The sequence below is a fragment of the Sebastes umbrosus genome, chromosome 13 (genome assembly GCF_015220745.1).
Source record: "Sebastes umbrosus isolate fSebUmb1 chromosome 13, fSebUmb1.pri, whole genome shotgun sequence".
Taxonomy (NCBI): Eukaryota; Metazoa; Chordata; class Actinopteri; order Perciformes; family Sebastidae; genus Sebastes; species Sebastes umbrosus.
In genome coordinates, this window is record NC_051281.1 from 16,990,479 (window position 1) to 17,010,842 (window position 20,364).

Consider the following 20,364-nt stretch of genomic DNA (forward strand, 5'->3'; position numbering starts at 1 on the left):
AGAATACAAAAATGTTCTTGCATGAGGCTCATTGTTGGTTTTGGTCATTTCATGGCATTTTCGGACAATAACGTGAATATAGAATATTGCCAGCCTCCGTTTAACTTCTGTGCTTATTTTATACTTCCAAATAAACTGTAAATCTACTGTTGCTAAGCATTTGTAATGTATTTATCTTCTAAAAGATAAAGTTAGTACTATGTACTTCTGTTACAGTATGTTTAATGATAGCAGTGCTTCTATCGTGAATTTCATTTTGGATCTTGAATTACAAGTTTCTGTCAAACCAATTGTCACTGATCTGCAACTTCTATTCTATCTGGTTTTCTTTTCTGCAAAGCACTTTAGACCTTTTTGTCTTATGATGAATTCAAGTAAACAGATACACGGGGCCTCTCCTGTCTGCCTGGCTCCTTTACCTCTAGACTCCTGCAGGATTCACTAAAGGAGAGGCTCTGAACACGGTACCAGCAGATAACAGACAGAGGCACTGGTCCCTGGCCACTGGATGGCCCCACCAGGGGGGCCTTATTCTCACTGACTGGACTAGGGTCCTCTACCACGGAGGAACGCACAGACGCATGGGGAAAAGAGAGAGAGAGAGACAGAGAGAGAAAAAAACAAGACAGGGAGGGAAGGACAGAAACACAGAGACTGAGTCGGTGAAACACAGGCATGCAGTGGCAGGGATAAACACGGAGGCCGACGACAGTGTGTCCAGGCAAAGCTGTGAAGAGGACGTGGTTACAACTACAGAGGAAGAGCAGAACTAGATCAGGGCAAAACAGGATCCGTTCTGTTGGTGTGAGATGAGGACGTTTAGCACATCTACGTACTGCTCTCTCTCTCTATTTATAGACGATCAGAGACTTCAAGTGCCAAGGGAGAGGAGAAAAAGGACAGAAGCACACAGGAAAGCCACAGTTTTGAGTTTAGATAAGGACGTCACACAGGCTACTGTTAGCCAAGAGAGGGAGGGGGGGAACAGTATCCTCGCCGAGGCTGCAAGTAGAGCAAATAAACAGCTTACAACAACTTACAGTGACTTACGGTAAACATTTATCTGATATATGCAAAATTCACAAGGCCCATCATTTTCAGTTTTCAGGAGCAGATTAGTTTAAAGGTACCATGTGAAGTGTTTGTCCATAAGTAGCGCTGTTTTTAAAAAGTGGGTCCCCGTTTTTGTTTGTGCCGTGCACATTTTGACAAATAAACTGAAAAGAATGAGCCTCATTTCAGTTCCTTAACTATGTCTTTAAGTAAGAAATGGTTCGATGATGGAGTGCAGCGCAGGAGGATACTGTTCCCGCTGAGAGATAATCAAAGTGAATTAAGATACAGCGAGACACAGAGAAAGAAAACGGTGAAGCAGGAGGGGAGAGGCAGGTCTGAGGTTTAGCCGGTACCTCCACAGCTACGCTAAAGTCCACCAAGGACACACTGGTGTTCCTGTGCCAGCACACGTGCACCATGGTGTTACCACGGTGAGGGGCGGACCTCTCCAGCGAGGTGTGCGATGCCGTTATGTCGTCCTCAGACTCCGCCTCCACCGAGGAGTCCTCAGGGCATTCTGGGAAAGTCAGGAGGTTGTTACTGCTACACAATGAGGAGGGTGGTGAGGGGAGAAGGGCGCTAAAGCACAGACAATGTCAGATCATTCACAAACCAAACGTAGTCTCTGAGATTTAATTTACTCAAAATGTGTTTTCTGAGATCCACTGTATATTTTTCAAGGAGATATTTTATATGCAGCTGTATGTTTATGTAGTAACTTACTGTTGTCTATCAGATCGCTGGTCAGAATGTCAGACGAAGGCCCGTTGCTGGTTTTCACCGTCTCTATCGCCATCTGTATGTCCTCCATCCACTTCTCCATCTCCATTAGCGAACTAGAGTGAAAACACACACAAATGGATAAAATGTTCAGCATGTGCCATCATTAGTCACCGCGGGAAGGCCTGGCGGTTAGAAATAGTCCATTGAACAAGAATGTCACAAGTTGGATCCATGTTAGTCCAGGTGTCCTGCCAAATCCTCCTCCTTAAAAAGACAGTAAGACACCATCTGCTCTGGATCAGCAAAGTGTTGGTTTGAAGGGAGGAAAGTGTTTTTTGTCACAGTGAAAAAAGTGGCAATGTTAACAGTGAATGTTATTTCCTGCATTTGTATATTCATGTCAACCCAGAAGATAACACATTATTAAAAAATGTGTTATTGGGTTTGAAGTTAGAAGTGATGTGTACATTGTAGGGCGGTCAAAGCTAACGCAAATTTGTTTTAACGCCACTAATTTCTTTAACGCATTACCGCAATCGATCTTTCTGAGGTTGTATCGGGCTCAGTTTTAAAGCTAGACTGAAGATACTAGTATCATATGAAGCTAGAAAACCTAAGGAATCCATTGGTACATACGTCATGTCATACTAGCTCGTCGCAAAGGTTAAATAACGCTCCAAACTTACGCTAAATTTTGGTGAGGAAAAACTGGCATGACCATTTTCAAAGGTGTCTCTTGACCTCTGACCTCAAGATATGTGATTGAAAATGGGTTCTCTGGGTACCCATGAGTCTCCCCTTTACAGATATGACACTTTATGATAATCACATGCAGTTTGGGGCAAGTCATAGTCAAGTCAGCACACTGACACACTGACAGCTGTTGTTGCCTGTTTGGCTTCAGTTTGACATGTTATGATTTGAGCATATTTGTAATGCTAAATGCAGTACCTTTGAGGGTTTCTGGACAATATTTGTCATTGTTTTGTGTTGTTAATTGATTTCCAATAATAAATATATACATACATTTGCATAAAACAAGCCTATTTGTCCACATCCATGTTGATAAGAGTATTAAATACATGTCAGAGCTCCCTTTAAGGTACATTTTGAACAGATAAAACTAGTGATTAATCACGATTAATCATGGACAATGATGCGATTAATCACAATTAAATATTTGAATCGAGTAACAGCCCTAGTTCATAGCAATATTATTAATATCACTGGGTTAATTGGGTTAAATGTAGTGCAGTAAAATTTACAATAATTCCTTCTGAGATATAGTGGAGTATAAAGTAGCATATAATGGAAATACTCAAGTTAAGTACCTCAAAATTGTACTGATGTATAGTACTTGACTACATGTACTTAGTTACATTCCATCACGTGAAAAATAAAGTATTAAAAGATATGAAAATGTGCAGAGAAACTTAATTGCTGTGAGGTAATTATTTGGAAGCGACCTTGATGAGCATATCAACATCTTTATCAGCTCTTTCCTCTGGAGGACGGCAGCTGTACAAGAAGACTTTAATTACAGAGAGTTTAGAGAGTGACATAAAACTGAAACTGTAAAGCGAGGGTGCCAAAAACAGGATTTAAACAAAGAGTCTCAGTGGAAATAATTTGTTTTTCTACACGTCATTATTTGTGAGATCTCAACCGCATCTGATGAGTTCATGTAACGATTCGAAAACTTCTCAACACCAAAATCCCGACACTCCAGAAGAAGAAAGGCCACGCTTTGCTTTAAGTCAACTTTAGGGTGCAGGTACAAGGTGTCTGTGCGCTGCTGACCGCTGTTCTTACCTTGCTGCCACCACCACCGACTGCTGCTGTCCAACCAACGTGAAGGCGTGCGGCACACCCCACTCATCTTCACTCTCTCTGATCTGGAAGACACGGAAAAAACATTAGAGAGCAGCGGTATCTGGGACAGCAAGGACCAAAAATAGACAGAAAGGGAGAGACGGAGGGAGGGATGATGAAAAGGAAGTGAGAGAGAAGGACATGTGTAGCCGTCCTGAAAGTGTGTCTGTGAGTGTGTGTGTGTGTGTGTTGGGGGGTGGGGGGAGATGTTGAAAGAGCTGTTCATACAGCGGCTTATCTGCAGTAATGACAAACTGGTGACAGCTGCTTGACGCACTTTGTGTTCAATTGGGAGAAACAGCACTTACTGTCATGCCATTGAGCGCCAGCTGCCCGTGCACTTTGAACTGATTGGTCGCCGTCATCCCTCGACTCGTGTACACTATGACGTCGTTGAACTATCGCCAAAGAGGCAGGAGAGGGAGAAAATGGAAATTAACAATCTTTCAAAACCAAACGCCATTGAGTCTGTTTTTTGTTTAAATGACTAAACTGAATGTATATAATCCAATAAATAATCCTAAGGAAGTACAAACAACTTGTCAAAACGACCACAAAGAAAAGATTGAGTGTAAATTATTCTACAGCACATGGCATTTTTTTTAATACTTTGTTTATCAAAGTTGTATTTGCTACAAAATCAAACACACGTGTGAAACACTTGCATGCTGCAAGACTGTCTGAGCAACATGTGGTAGTTTCCTCGAAATTAGCTTTTTGTAGTTGCACAACATCTGCCAACACCATCTGAGTGATGTATAGCTGGAAAGGACGAAAGCATGATTACTTTTCCGCTGAGATCACTCGGCTAAATAATTTGATTAGCGATGTGACCTAATCTAAAAAGAAAGTGGGTGTTACCAGGAAAAACATTCGTTGCTGCAGGCCTTTTCCAGACAGTTTGCTGAGGCAGCCTAACCGGATGAACTCCTGAGAAAGAGAAAACAGAAAAAAGACATGCATCATTTATTAGATGCATTCTATTCAGCAGGCCTATGGGCTGAATCCGGCCCTTTGATCATTTATAAATATGAAAAAAGTATTTTCAAAAAGAAAATGTCTTCCAATAAGAGAGTTTATTCCGTTCATTAATTTTACCACCCATGCTATTGAAGCAATATTGTGTGTTTTTATTTTAGAAACAACGTAAACACCCATAAACTTAGAATGCTAGCAGGTTAGATTATTAGAAGATCATCATTTTACTAGTAGGCTCATTATAATAATGCTAATTACTCCATTTATTAGTTATGTCTTGTTAAGCACAGAAATACGATGGCGTATTGGCCTTAGGGCCATTGTAGGTAAAAAACTAAAATTGAGCCGGGGGAGGGGGGTAATATTCTGAGAAAAAACTCAGAATTTGCGAGATTATAAAGTCATAAATTCTCGGGAAAAAAACTCTGAAAAACTGAGCAAGGCGAAGGTCCTGAAAAATTCATATACATGTTTTCTTTTATGTTCTTAGTGTGTTCTTTTATGAACTTAAGTACTAAAAGTTACAGGAAAGTAGAGAACTTCTATCTTTGACTACACACAGGCGTATGTCTTAAAACTAAAAACCCATTAAAAAAAACCATCGACTTCCAGACAAGAAGTGCTAAAATGCAAACTCATTTCCAGGTTTTAGGATTCACTCCTGTAGCACTCTATAAAGCTAATTAAAACAACAACAACCTACTAAGATTTAAAAGGTGTGTTGTTTTCACATTTAAATTCCTAGCTTTGCAGATCTGACACAAAAATGTAAATGTCCGGCCCCGTGGCACTTCACTGTTTTTCAAATCTGGCCCTTCTAAATAAAGTACTTGAACAGGCCTGCTATACAGGGTGTCTGTAGAGAATTAAAAATCTCTGCCAGTCCGTTCTTTCAAGCTTTAAACTCACCCGACCAGAAACAACAAGATTGTCGACGCCAATCAAATCCTTCTTCAGCTCCAGAAGCTTCTGGAAGTTCTCCATCTTCATTAGGCTTCCCTGGAGCTGCTCCACCACCTCAGACACATCTGCCAGAGCAGCTACAGACCAACCAGGGGTTAGAGATTATTGGACATGGACTGTTAAAATCTCTCTACAGCAGTGGTTCCCAACCTGGGGTCCGGGCACCCTCAGGGGGCGCCAAAGATCACAGGGGGTGTGTGAGGATTTTCTGCTCTGAGGGTGTCAAAATTACATTTGCACATGTATTACTAAAATCATAATAACACACTTACTGGATAATGTTTTACAAAAGTCTATATATACAACTATTTAAAAAGATATATTTCTTTGCTACTTAATAGGCCACATTCTGTTTAAACACAGTATTTGTGCACAGTTGCAGATAAAAATGAAGCTTGACTAATATTATTAGTATTAGTCTATTTGTAGAATTAGATTCCAGTGGTGGCTGCGTAAGATTGTTTCTGACTCGTGTGACCCAAACATTTCCAATAACTCCAGAGCGTTGTAATGTCCAAAAGTCAAAATGTACTGAAAAAAATTAGATGTAATCTTTTCAAAATTTCACAACATGTTTTTATCTAACAAAATATTGTGCTTCAATTCATATTTGTTGGCGTTTAGCCTTTCAAAAACAACATTTTCATTGTGCCCCTACACCTATTTGCTCTCCTGCATGGACCTGAATTAACGGGGCAATCTAGCAGCAATCTAACATCACCATAAATTACATTTATTTTAAGGATGCACCGAAAAGATCATATTATCTATCTGCATTTGCTTGGTGAATCCATCAAGACGTCACCACTTTATTTACTGTATGTTGACGAAACTGACAAGTTGTATTCATTAAAGTAAGTTGATTTAATAAAAATAGACTAATGCCGAATTCACACAGGGCAGCAGCGAAGTGTGGCTCAGCTTTTCTTAGATACAAGTTGGTGGGGCGGCAAGGAAATTAGTTTGGGAACCACTGTTCTACAACACCAGACGACCTAAATGTGCCTCTGTCAACACTAGCCCTGAGCGCAGTACCTCTGCAGTCCCTGAAATCCACATGAGTAGCTGGGTAGTGTTTGCACAGGCGCTCCAGGATCTGCTTGTAGTGACTGAGGCGGTGCAGAGGCCGCAGGATGAAGACGTTGAGGGGGACGTAGCAGACCTTCTGCAGCTCAAAGTCCCTGCAGAGACCCTCCAACTTGCGGGACCCCCTGCACGCCTTCTCCAGCTCCAACAGAACTTCAGACTGCTTATGCAGGTTTGCTGTCAGGGGCTACGGACAAAGGTGGAATATGGCACACATAAATGAGTATTAAATGGTTACTTTGGTATTTTTCAACCTCGACCCTATTTCACCATGTTTTTGTGGCTAACTGCCTAATGGCGACCACAATTTCTGAAATTGGTCCAGTATTTAGGGAGAGCGCTGTAGACAGTTTTTTTGCTCACAGGCTGCAATTTAATCCTATTGGGGCAAGCTGACACCGTCATTTACGTCCACTAAAAGTGCTTGTTTTTGCCATGACAGGCTCTAAATGTTATTATAAGTGTCTGACATTATGGAAAGAATCTCGCTCAAGGAGAAGTCTCGTTCGGAAATCGAGGTGACGTGTTACCGGAAGACAACGGTGGAATAGTGGAGTACATCCATGGTGGAAACGTGAGTGCCAGCCGGGCAGTTTGTTGTCTTGGAGTACAGAAAGTGTAGCTTAGTATTATCTAAAAGACTTTTAATATCATGGCTGAATATTTAGATGATTTTGACAATGTGGATGAGGTCTTTGAATTTGATGGTAATTATTTGAGCCAGAGTATACAGATATTCAGATTTCACAACGAGACTTCTCCTTGAGCGGGACTTGGACACAATAACAAAAAGACCGGATCAAGAGAACGGTAAGAAAAACATTGTATTTCTCTGTAGGGTCCTTTCCATAATGTTGTTAGACACTTATAACAATCTGAGCCTGTCAGTGGCAAAAACAAGCACTTGTAGTGAACGTAACATTGACGCTGCTCACTTGCCCTCAAAGCTCGTTTCGCAGCTGCCAGTTACAGCGTTATCCCTCAATACTGGGACCAATTTCAGAACTTGTTGTCCCTATTTAGTCAGCTATACACAAAAACATGGGAAACTAGGGTGCAGGTTGAAAAATACCGAAATTGTCCTTTAATTCATTACTGTAATTATAGAGTGGGAGTGCAAGAGTGATGCCTCACCTTCAGGCCCTGAAGGTTCTTCAGCATGACATCACCAATGCGCTGGTAATCTTTTATGTGAGCATTGGAGCGTCCTTCCCTAAAACACATAAACATCAGCAAGTTATTTTTAATATCCAAGACATTATAGAGCCATTTATAGACAGCGAATTAATTAATAAGCTACGCAAAAGCACTTAAAGCTCATTGATTATTCAGACGAGCTTTAGTTCATGCAAGTACAAATCAAATAAAGTTGGAAAGAGCTCTTTAAACTTTGAGACAGAGCTCCACCAGCAGGTGTCTCCCTTGAGCATGACTTCCCCCACACAGGGTGCTGGGCCATTACTGGGTTCATTCAGAATATTTATTATTACGTTGGTACAGCATTTTAGCAGTTGCTTTAGGGATCCAGTCTGTAAAACACATCCTTCCTAATCTACGACAGACAGCTTTCTAATCATGGCCACAACAACATCTCTACTACGATATTTGAGTATGCAAAGAGGCACAATGCAGTGCTAGTTAATTTGTGTACACATTTGAATGTGGTTCTTATCAGCAGAGTTGACTGTAATATCACTTTAGCTTCAATGTAGAGTTCTAACGATGACTCGCCAGAATAGGCTTTGAAATAAAAACACTTTCTGTCTGCGGATAATAGCCGTAAATTCGGACATGCAGGCTTCATGCATCACTGCCTGCATGTCTCAGTGTGTGTGTAGTTCGGTGTGTGTATCAAATAAAGCACAACATCATTAAGGAGATCAGACAGCAGAAACCCACAGGCAAGAAAACGCCGGCCGTGGAGCAGCACGACTGTTGCCATGGAGACGATAGCTCCTCAGGTCATCTAAAGGGACCGGGTCGCCCTCTCAGACTAAATGCCAATAAATCTCATTAAAAAAAAAAAGGGGGTATAAATTGTGATGAATTTGGCTAAAACCAAACCACCACATCACTGGACGGAGTGAAATGAGTCTCACCACAGAGCAAGCCTCTGCTCCACCTCCCTGAGAAAACCTGCGTGGAACTTGTGCAGAGGCTCGAAGGTGGAGAGGACGGTGGTCTTCAGAGAGTCTGGAGTCGCCTCATCTTGTCCTACAGCTTTCTGGAAAGACTGAGATCACAGACACACACACATATGCATCAGAGTTCAAGTAAGACAGTGGCACGAAGCAAGATACTGTTTTAATTTACATTAGAGGGAAAATTTGCCACCTTTTTTATGTGGATGTCCAGTCAGTATTGATGGTAAATGTAGGCGTAGGCATGGGCATGTAGGCTGCATACGTGTGGGTATGCAGATGAATATTGATGTGCATATGTGTAGATGTGTGAAATCTGTACATGTGGAAGGGTATATGCGGCCACATACTTTAGAAAGTGAAGATGGAGGAGCTACAGTTCTCCAGAGGACTGAGTTTTGACCCACAAGCACAGCGGCATATGCATGCCTCTTTCCATGCATATGCATATATCGTGTACATGTACATAAAAACTGGAAAAGGGTTTTATATACACTGTGATATTTCCTTTTCCGAATAAAAATAAAATAAAAAAATAAAAAAATAAAAGAAAATATCGATACACCTGAGTATCGCGATATTATGTTTTGTGATACTGTATCAATTCTCAAAAACAATTATTGATTTTTAATTAATAGTTTACATGCAAAGATTTGTGGCAGACAGTGGTTCATTTTGAGCTGTATTTGAACCCCTTCCACTCCAACGTAACAACATACACTGTACATATGTTAGGTGTGTTCTGTATACTATGACAGTGTTCCTAAAATTACATTGAATTAGAATATTGATTCATATTTGATCAGCGCTGCCTAGTTTGACTGTTTGATCGGAGTTCACGAGTGATTGACAGCTGCTCAGAGTCGACAAGGCTCCAGCTCGGCTCTGATTGGTTGTTTTCCTCTGGTCGGTGAAATCTTGCAGATGCCATTAGGAGCACCGGAGGACACAGAGGCACATGATTTTTTTCAGATTACCTGTCTCATGCACTACTGTCAGGATATAGTGACCGTTTTATAAAAATAACTTTTTTTTAAAATCATATTTGTTCTAATTCTACCCACTGCTGCTTTAAATCAGATTGAATTCAAATGTTGCACGTTGTGTCAGCGGCTACGAAAACAGCTTTTATTCATCTGACGTGATGGGAAAGGGTAGTTAAAAGTTGTTTTCTAGAAAGGGCTTGAGAAGAAGCGCCAGCTGTTGTTCGGATGACTTCACCCCAAACAGCAGCACCAACCAGTGTATGAGAAGAGAGCACACACACACAGCTGTAAAAAGAACGAGGACACCAGCCAACCCAAATATTTATGAGACGTGTGAAAGGCTTCTCTGAAAATCACAAGACGGGAAGCCTTTAAAAACGCCAGTGAAAAGCATTTTCTCCACGTGCGTGTGCCGAATCAGTGGCGCTTCACTACGGCCTTGTGAGAACATCCTCCTTGTTCGCCAGTTGAAGTAGCTGCATGTTTAATATCCTGTTTTCTGCTGCTCTGCCTTTGAGATACCATCAAATGAAATGGTGTCCATATGTTTGTACTCAGCCAGTGAAATCTAAAGGAACAGACTTGACACGGGGAGTCACATGCAGAGGGAACATGCGGCTAAATCCATCTATCTCTTTAAACACAAACACAGTTTAGTATTCACAGCCTTGGGTGAGACAGATAAATGCATTTCAAAGCGCGGGTGTGGGGGAATGAATAAAAAATGTAATCGCATCTGCCAAAATATCCCTATGTCACTGCCTGTGTCTGTGTTTTGGCGGGCGCTCTGCGATGGAGCAGCTAACCGGAATAATCAATGTTTTCTCCCCAGAGGACAGGAGAAAACAAACAGTGGAGAAGCGTGTTGGGTGAGGAGGCTTCTTTTTTTTTCTCTTACCACAGTCACCACCTCCAGGTCCTTCAGATACGTCCTCTCTGTGGTCAACAGCTCCTTGGCGATGAAGTAGGCCCGATCTGTTGGGAACCGCTGCAAAGAAGTCACAGAGAGGAGACAGTGAGCAAGGACAAGTCGTTTTTTTTTTTTTTTTTCATGGTGTATTTTAAGACATTATACAAAAAAGACATTCGACGGAGACATTCAAAAGACATCAAAACAGACATACAGATAGCACGGGAAGAGGAGGGTGCAAAGGGGGACACCTTAAGCCCGCAACATTCAACAGTTTTCCTTTTTTTCGTAGTCAACTAATCGATTAGTCAGTTGACAGAAAAATAAACGGCAATTATCTTGAATATCTTTGGGTTTTGGACTGACAAAACAAGACATTTAAAGACATCGCCTTGGACTTTGTGGGGCTGTGAATGGACATTTTTCCTCTATTTTCTGACATTTAATGGACCAAACGTAGGGCTGCACAATTAATGGAATATTAATCGCGATCACGATTTTGGCTTCCCACAATTAAATGACCATGATCGACTGCGAAATTGACGTTCATATACGTGCTCCGCTCAAAGAAAACTCTGCTGCATAAATCAAGTGCTACCTTAACTAACAGCTAGAGATGCAGTGTCAATCAGCAGCCGAACGAAGCCGGACGGTTTTCAGCAGTCTCATATATCGCATTATTTGCCGGTCAGCCGCCACATGATGGTTATACATCAGCACACAGCGACAGTAACGTCACACACAAACACACACGACATGTCGTTGGTGTGGAAGTTCTTCAGTGTTAGTGAAGAAGACCTAAAGCTGCAATTTGTCACCAATGCAAGTCCTGTACATTATGTTGAGTTCAAGCTCTGCTTAGTAAAAACTTGTATTGGGCGATGGTAAATTATAACTCTATCATGATGCGTTCAAATGTAATCTTGTAAAATGTAGTTTTTGGTGAGAAACTTGAACAAATCCAGATGTTTGAAGGAGATGTTTTCACAGTAATATAAAATAGATAATAGAGAGAGATTTGACCTGTTTAACTTCCCAACACCAGCTCTAAGCAGCTTATAATATATAATTAGAACGACTAATGCCAAGATTTTTTTTTTTTATCAAAGCAAATATTTAAATATAAATACAATGATTTATTTCCTAATCATTTGAATCGTGTGTTTAGTTGTGTGTTTATCCAAATAACCACTATAGATGACAATAATAAAATAAAAGGATAACATTTAGAGTTCATTTTGGCCATAATCGTGCAGCCCTGACCAACTCTAGAATATAATCGGCAGATCAATCAATTATGAAAACAATCACCAGTTGCATCCCTATTATACAATCCTTCTATGGTGGGAGCAAGAACCTGAGATGTGAAAGGTGGTCGGAGAGTTGGTGAGTAAGTGAGCAAGAACAAATCAACTATGCAACTATGAGTAAGTCCAGCTAGTGTATTTCCTGTCTAACCTATTTCTCTGAGTAGACTTACAGGAAAATACTCAGTCCCTGTGCAGAGTTATTTAGGACAGGTAATCTAGGTGCAGGGCTATTTTCAGTATGTGACAGTGGCTTTGAAGCACAAGCTTAGTAAAAAAAAAAAAAAAAACTAAAAAACGCATACAACAAGGCAACTTATTGGAGTGAAGCTGAACCATTAAGTCACAAACCTTCCTCCGAACCTCATCTTCATCGTCAGTGCGAATGCTGCCGGCGTCGTTGAGCAGCGGGCTGGTGAGTGGGGAAGGCAGCCGGCCGTCGGGACTGTGACCGCACAGCTCCAGTGACTTCTGACCGTTGACCATGCCGTGGGAGTGACCAGAGGACGCAGACAGGTGAGGGCTGTTGGGCACCACTCCTGCACGGGGTCAGCAAACCGAAAAGTGAGGGGAGAAAATGAACAAGTGAGTGATTCAAATAGATAAACACAACAGGGATATGCTTAGCATTTGCATTCAAGTCTCAGATGCACACTGTGAGAATTCATATGAAGTCAGGGAGATGATACGTCACAGAAAAGTAGACGATTTGTTGTATAATCGTACATTTGAACAGATAAAAAATGTGTGATTAATTTGCGACTAATCACAATTAACTATGGACAGTCATGCCATTAGTCGCGATTAAATATTTGAATCAATTGACAGCCCTAAAATGAATACCTTCATTCATTCTTCAACAAGACATTTGAAGATGTCACTTGTTTTCATTATTTTTGGACATTTTGACTAAACATTTAATCAATTAATCAAGAAAATAATAGTCAGATTGATGAAAATTGATAGTTGCAGCTGTACAGTCAAAGTCAAATTCCTGAGACACTCTGCTGACGTTTTGATATGAATCAGACTTTCCAGCATTCAATTCGTAATCCAACATGGCAAACATCACCCCTTGGGAGACTATGCAGGCTATAATCTGAAGTAATTACAAACCACAGTTTGACCCAGGATCAGAGTCTACTTCTGCCACACAGGAAACCTGGTGAGATGACTCACTCTACAGTCCAGACATCTCTGGCAGCCTCCGTGCAACGTCAATCAATAGGCGAGCTGAGGCGCATGCCGCAGGACGATCAAGAGGAATAGCTTACTAAGTGTCATCTATACCGACGATGTTCACTGAGCTTACTTACTATGTTTTGGCTGTGACTTGCCCACCTCCCCATGTCGTCCTCTGGCGTGTCGACGCAAACACAACAGTGATTACAAGCACACGAACCAGCTCAACGCACCAGCACAAATCTGGGAAGGATTGACTATGAGGAGGGAAGGAGTGGAAACCACAGTGCACATCTACAAGATCGCTACAAATGAGAATCTACACAGACATCCACCAACCAACACTACAAAACTACAGGGAGAGTGAAGAGGAGAAGTATCTACAAAGAGCACCAAAACACCGACTAACTGGGGTCTAAAAAAGAAGATCCGGAAAAACCTCACGTCATGAAGGTCATCTTTATTGCCTCTAAAAGAACATACATTGTTAAATGAATATAAATCTTGAGAAAAGCAGCATAAAAAGGGTCAAAGCCAGGTGAGCATCTAGAGGGAAACTGAGTGAGTGAACAAGAAACTGAAGTGCGATAATTCATGCCGACCTCTATAAAACAGATCTTTATGTTTGTTAAAATAAACAGCCTTGTGACACCTTTATGATTATGTTATTGCCGTACTGAGAAAGTCAGTTGGTAATGAGGAAACATGCATTATTCAGTCCATGAATACAAATCAAGTTTTACATCTTGTAATAGTGACACAGTGAGCTTTAAAAATACTGCATATTAATACGCCGTTTTAAAATTCAGTCCCTAATCGTACCGCCTGGTTTTCCTAGTCTTAAAATCTGCTTTAACATCACATTCTCCAGTCTGTTATACTAAATTAGGTAATGTGACAGTGAAGTGACTGAGAGCACTAGCTGTATATTACAGAACATTCAGCTCATGCAGAGAGCAGACAGAGCAGAACAGCATTGGAAAAAACACCCTCGAGGACACCAATGGTTGAGAAACACACACAAGTCTCACCCACAGACCTGGCACTTTGAGCCGAAACCAAAGATGGTTTGGACTAGAGCTGCAACGATTAATCGATTGGTTGTCAACTATTAAATTAACCGCCAAATATTTTGATAATCGATTAATTTGTTTGAGTAATTTCTTACGAAAAAAAAAGTCAAAATTCTCTGATTCCAACTTCTTAAATGTGAATATCTTCTGGTTTCTTTACTCCTCTATGACAGTAAACTGAATATCTTTAAGATGTGGACAAAACAAGACATTTGAGGACGTCATCTTGGACTTTGGGAAAACACTGATCAACATTTTCCACCATTTTATAGATCAAACAACTAATCGATTAATCGAGAAAATAATCAACAGATTATTCGACAATGAAAATAATCGTTAGTTGCAGCCCTTGTTTGGACCAAATTCTCTATCTGCTCCAAGTGACTTAGTCTCTGTGTGGCAGAACGTCATGCCAGGTGTACGGGAGAGCTTTGTGCACCAGAAAGGGTTCCCTCACACTGCAGTGATCCAGTAACTTCCTCATATAAACATATGTTCTCTTTCATAGTGCTGTAGTGATCTATGTCACGCCGCTTAGAAAGTTTTGCAATCGATAATCAGATACTGAATCGAATATGAAAGGCTAGCGTACATTCTGTTTGATTTACTGATGAACAGATAGCCTGTTAACTCTGCCTAAATGCACTTATTTCATTTATCAAACGTATATCTCTTCGACATGGCTGGTTTAGCTATTCAAGATAATATAAGGTGATGCGGAAATGGCAGTAAATTACGTCAGGAATGTTCATTTACGCACAAATTCGCACTTTTTATACTATTTATAGATGAGGCCTGTTGTGATTTTGGTCGCGATGATTTGACATTTTTAAAAAGTGGGTTCCCAGAAAAAAAGTTTGGGAAACACTGGGATAGATGATAATGGAGAGGCAGGCAGGAAACAAGGGGAGAAAGAGCGGGGTATGACACCCAACGAAGGTCGAAACGGGGACCTTTTCTCCCAGGCAACTGGGGTGCACCTTTGTAGTGTCCGTGTTGAATAACAGAATAATTGGGAATTGATAATGTTGAAATATCAATTAATCCAAAACACATCTGTCATTTAAAAGGCTAATAAAGTATAGTCGATCCAGACACACACATACAAAATAAAACCACAAAATCACACTCTGCTGCTTGACGTCAACGCTAAAAACGTCTGGGAGCACAAAAGCAGAAGCAGACGACAGTGATGGATGAGCCGAGAGACTCGCTGCTTTGAGGTGCTGCCCTTAAACTGCCTTTCACGCGTACAGTACACACACATACACTGTTACTAAAAAAACTGCTTCTATTTCCCTTCATATTCCCGAGATCCTGTCATCCTCAACCTGATGTTTCTATCTGCTCTGGAATAATTATACGTTAGCTGGATCATAGCAGAGAAGGCAACCCAGATTCTTTCCACCACACAGACTGTAGTGAGTGACAAAACAGGTTTACATGCAGCTTGGGGGGGGGGGGGGGGGGGGGGGGAAACAAAACAGAAAAGATAATGACAGTGTCATGCAGACAGACAAGAGCTTACATTGGACAAAGAAATAAAAGACAGAACAGAAATGTGATATAAAAATCATCACTTTCTCAAACAAACACAAGTAAACATGAGGGCAGAAGTGCAAAAGAAATGACCAAAATAAGAAAAGTGCAGTGCCAGTTTGTTAAGACGATTGAGAACTTTACAATCTTTGGATCTAGTGGACGCGATAGCTGTCGGAGCTTGAACACTGACAGAGACACTCGAGCAGGAGTCAAGTGCAGAGGGGGATGTGAATAGTGAGCATAAGAGCCATAAACTGTTGTGGAGTGGCTAAACTACCGCTGCAACAGACATTTACCTTCCCCTCAGCCTGACCAAGCCACTGCTGCTCTTTCTAACGCTATTCATAAAACATATTATGAGCTCATATTTACTCCTGTTGTTGTATTTCCTGCCGATTTCAACCACATCTGTGAATAAAACACAATGTTTCTGTTTCAAGACAGTAAAGAGCAGAAGGTGCTGTAAACATAAACAAAATTGAATACCAATCAGGATTTCAAATCGGTATTTTACAGCATGTTAGTTAGTTTCCACTCCGACACCAAACACGACAGAACTCCCTGCTCTCGCAACAATCACAAGCCAGAGGCAGCATCAACAAATCAAACAAGACAGCAGGATTATTCCCAATAAATGTCTATAAAGTTAACAATTACTGCCACAATTATACATCCACGGGTCTTTTAGGACTCGACAATAGACGTATAATGAGTACAAAAAAAGTGTATAATGCAGAAAGCTGTGCAACATTTAACCAACTTAATCAATCTAATAGAAAAGAGTCTGCAGACAATAATGAAATGATTCGTGTATTTCCCTACGGAAAGTCATAAGGCATCTGAGACATAGAAACTGAACGACTCACACTTTGTTCTCAATGACCAATGAATGTGAGAAAAAGTGCAACTGCAACATAAATTGTCTTTTGATTAATCTCAAGTTTAAAACTTCTCTGTAATCTCTGCGGGTTTCAATAACTAGTAGCTGTTCAGTGTTAAATCCTAACATGGCACTGACGTGTTAACGCAATGAAAGAACTGAACCTCCTCCGTGCAACACAAGAAAACCCTGAACAGATTCCTTCCTTCATGAAATATCGCAAAGCGAAAGGCCTCCCGATGAAACAGAGGCTGACGCTGGGCTCAAAAAGTTTCTAGCAGGTGCCGCTGTGCTTAAGAAGACTGCTGTGAACGTGGAGCGTGAAGATTTGAGTCGTCCTCTGACAGAAATAATCCGTCACCCACTGAACCCTGCTTTTCTTACACCATCTGGACCCAAACTAAACCCTTTAAACTCTCCTGTGGAGATGGATCGGAAGCGGTCTGTGCGCTAACAGCTGAAAATCTGTCCGCCCTCGTCGTCGCTGAAGGCGTGGCCCCCGTCCTCATCTGTCTCCTCATCCAGCTGGAGGCTGCCAAAGGAAAACTTGTTCCTGGGTATAGGGGACGTGGAGTTAGCCTCCGCCGGATTACCAACCATCAGGGGGCTGCTGCAGTTCCCCCTGTTAGTCTCCACCTCAGACTCGCTGGACTCTGAACCACTGGTGGTGGAGCAGTCGTTCATGTGAACCGGTCCCACGTGTGTGACACCGGCCTGCCCTAAGCGCTTCAGCCCCGGACCGGCCCTGGACCTGCCCGCTACCGAGAGGCCATTGGCCACCATGCGGCGCTCAAGAGCAGCCATGCGTTCAGCCCGAGACAGGACAGGACGTGACTCTTGCCCCGGGGAGGACGCTCCCTGGTTTGAGACTGTCTCATAGTGGTGACGCATTTTGTGGAGCTTTTGCGAGCGAGGAGAGCGGCTCGGGATGGGGGAGTATCTGTCTTCCTCGAAGTGAGGGGGAGCGGCGCTGAAGCCGTTCTGCTCAGCGTAACCGAGGGAGCTCGATGGATGGTTGTCCGTGGCGGGACTGGTGACGACACTCCTCGAACCCATATGTGGGGCTGTGAGAGGGTTGCTGTTACGCCTCTCTCTATTATGACCACTGAGGTTCGCCATAGCAGGACTTTGGTCAACCTTTTGGTATGACTGCTTGGGAGACTCGTCCAACTCATGGCTCATGTTGAGCGATTGCTTAGAAGAGGAAAGGGACTCCCTGTACCGCATCCTACCAAGAAACTGCTCCTGCAGAGGCCCGTTTGTGCTCCAAGAGCCAGACCCACGGCGGGGCATGGGGTGCTCCCTAAAACTGTGATCCAACCTTATAGCCTGGTTATATTCACTATCTACATCGCTGCAATCAACGAAGGGGATGGAAGAGATGATGCCTTTAGCAGGTCGAGATGCTGGACCTGTACGCGGATGTTCTGGGTGGGTCTGTCGCGTTGAGCCTCTCGTCTCCTCGGTCCTGGACACAGACCCCGTTCTGTCCTCGTGGCCGTTTCTCTGGTGAGACGGACTCGCCCTTGTCGTCCTTGAGGCCGAGGGGTCTTCTGCACTCACCAACACCGACTCCTTCCAATGACGCCGAGAGGGAGAGTCTACTCTGTCCCCGGGAGCACCACTCTGACAGAAAGAGACACAATTCAAACATTTCAAGAGTGTATTTTATACATGACTATGTTTCATTTGATTAATAATACTAATGGTGTTTAGCATTAAAGGTACTGTGTAAACTGTGGTGCCATGTGGCGTTGTTTTGATGAGCGGGTTTGTACATGAAGAGGATCCACATGTACAAGCATATGTGCACGGGGGCGGCAGAATACACATTCCTGCTGACAGTTTCTCTGATCGACAGCTAGTGGTGGTAACGTGCCAATAAATGTAGCAAAACTCTGGCAAACGGCGGGGAAGAAGAAGAAGACTCCGAGCCGACTAGACTTGCAAGTACGTATACTGGGGTCCAAGGACAACAGGTGCAATGACCAGAGGTGATCAGAAGTATGAAGCCATCTCTGAACAGGGCACAAACGGGAAGTTTAACACCCGTTTCCTTGTGCACCTTAGTAGGCTCAGGCGCCGTCCTGCAGCACACACTGCCAAGACCTGATCCAGCCTCACATTAAAACGTTTCTCAATAAAATGTATTTTTATTTTTTTGGGCATTTAATTTTTGGGTTGCTGGTAATAAATAATGCCTGACAATGACTGATATATTTGATATATACTAGATACATTTTTACTGTATCAATATAGATATTTTCCAAAGTAAGTGGAAGTGTATGATTCAACATTTTCCCATGGTCTAGTGTTAAAAAAGTTAACAAAAATCGCATTAAATAGTAATAACGAATCGCAATACTTGTAGAATTGCAATACTTAAAAATCGCAATACATATCAAATCAGCGCCCAAGTATAGTAATAGTATCGAATCAGGAGATAGGTGATTCGTCCCAGCCCTAAAAAATATTACCAGGATTTACAAAAAAATCAGGAGGGTAATGTTTAGAATAATGCAGATTGTAATATACTTAAAAACTTGATGGTTTTTGGTGAGAAAAGTTCAATAAAGTGTTTGTTTGTAAGATAACTTGACAGGGTAACATTGAGGTTTTTGAAAAGGCTGCTATAGATGCACTAAAAAAACAGACACACTCACTTCTGTTGGCACTTCATGGTGGCGTGGAGAAGGCAACGGGGACAGGCGGATATTTTGTTGGACCCGACTGCTGTGTTGGACCCGACTGTGTTTCCTGGCAGACAGGATGTTGAAGGTCAGTGTTATACACTCTGAGCGCTCTTGTCTAAACCAAAACGAGTCGTAAATGTCTGCAGACTTTACCTTTCAAACGGGATCTTTTTAAACTCAGACTCCCTCACGTAATCCATCACCTGCTTCTGTGTGCGACCGCTGCAGAGACAAGCACAGGAGAAACGATAATGAGCTATTCTTGTAGTAGACTGTTTAAACTGCAGTGGGTAGAAATGGAGCAAACTAGGCAGACAAACTGAAGGTTTAAGTGATGGGGAGACACTGACTGTAGTCCTGAGAGTCAGAGAGCAGCTTTATGATGCAAACTCACCTGAATCTGAAGGAGGAGCCTCGTGTGAAGAGCACAGGCTTGGGCTTCGGCTTCGGTTCCTCAAAGAGGCGGAAGAAGGCGTGGTATTCGACACAGATCTTCCAGAAGACTTTGCAGCAGTCTCTGCTGCCCATCATAAACTCCAGAGTGTCCTGATATGAACTCTGGGGGGCAAATAAATACACAACTTACATCACCAAACACTGATGGGTTTAAATTGTACACAGTGTGATTCAGGGATATCACTTACATTTAGATCTGGTCTCAGCTTGATGAGGAAACGTTTCCTCTTGAAGCTCAGTTTACGCACTTTAGACCAGTTGAAGGCGTTAATCTTTGTGTGCCCCTGCAGTGATGAAGAATAACCTTTATAGATCAAGCTTTAAAGGGACTGTACGGCCAGAGGTCTCACTGTTAACAAGCAATTTCTGATTCTTCCATAGAGTCCCTTTAGAAAACATATACCAGTTTTACCACCATACATTTCTACTGAAGTGAACTTAAAGCACAAATGACCCACAAGTTTTCATCACATCTGTACCATGCAGACGCAGCCATCATTTAACACACCACGTGTT

The 20,364-nt window shown here is 42.1% G+C and overlaps 1 protein-coding gene across 4 annotated transcripts in view; it reads right to left on the reverse strand.

The window, feature by feature from the left end:
- Positions 1-20,364, reverse strand: part of LOC119500323 (FERM, ARHGEF and pleckstrin domain-containing protein 1-like) — a 67,557-nt gene that overhangs the window by 4,739 nt on the left and 42,454 nt on the right. The window contains exons 9-25 of one of the 4 annotated variants that reach the window (XM_037790004.1): positions 20,037-20,132; positions 19,787-19,950; positions 19,546-19,614; positions 19,363-19,456; positions 18,112-18,325; positions 12,374-12,561; positions 10,704-10,793; positions 8,778-8,911; positions 7,813-7,891; positions 6,628-6,865; positions 5,539-5,669; positions 4,513-4,581; positions 3,960-4,049; positions 3,592-3,674; positions 1,780-1,892; positions 1,484-1,573; positions 420-556 (exon numbers count right to left, since the gene is read on the reverse strand). In XM_037790004.1, coding sequence (XP_037645932.1) covers positions 420-556; positions 1,484-1,573; positions 1,780-1,892; positions 3,592-3,674; positions 3,960-4,049; positions 4,513-4,581; positions 5,539-5,669; positions 6,628-6,865; positions 7,813-7,891; positions 8,778-8,911; positions 10,704-10,793; positions 12,374-12,561; positions 18,112-18,325; positions 19,363-19,456; positions 19,546-19,614; positions 19,787-19,950; positions 20,037-20,132 — 2,079 coding nt within the window. Of the gene's footprint in view, positions 1-419; positions 557-1,409; positions 1,636-1,779; positions 1,893-3,591; positions 3,675-3,959; positions 4,050-4,512; positions 4,582-5,538; positions 5,670-6,627; positions 6,866-7,812; positions 7,892-8,777; positions 8,912-10,703; positions 10,794-12,373; positions 12,562-18,111; positions 18,326-19,362; positions 19,457-19,545; positions 19,615-19,786; positions 19,951-20,036; positions 20,133-20,364 lie in introns of those variants that run through there. The other 3 variants (XM_037790006.1, XM_037790005.1, XM_037790007.1) reach the window with 3 other exon arrangements.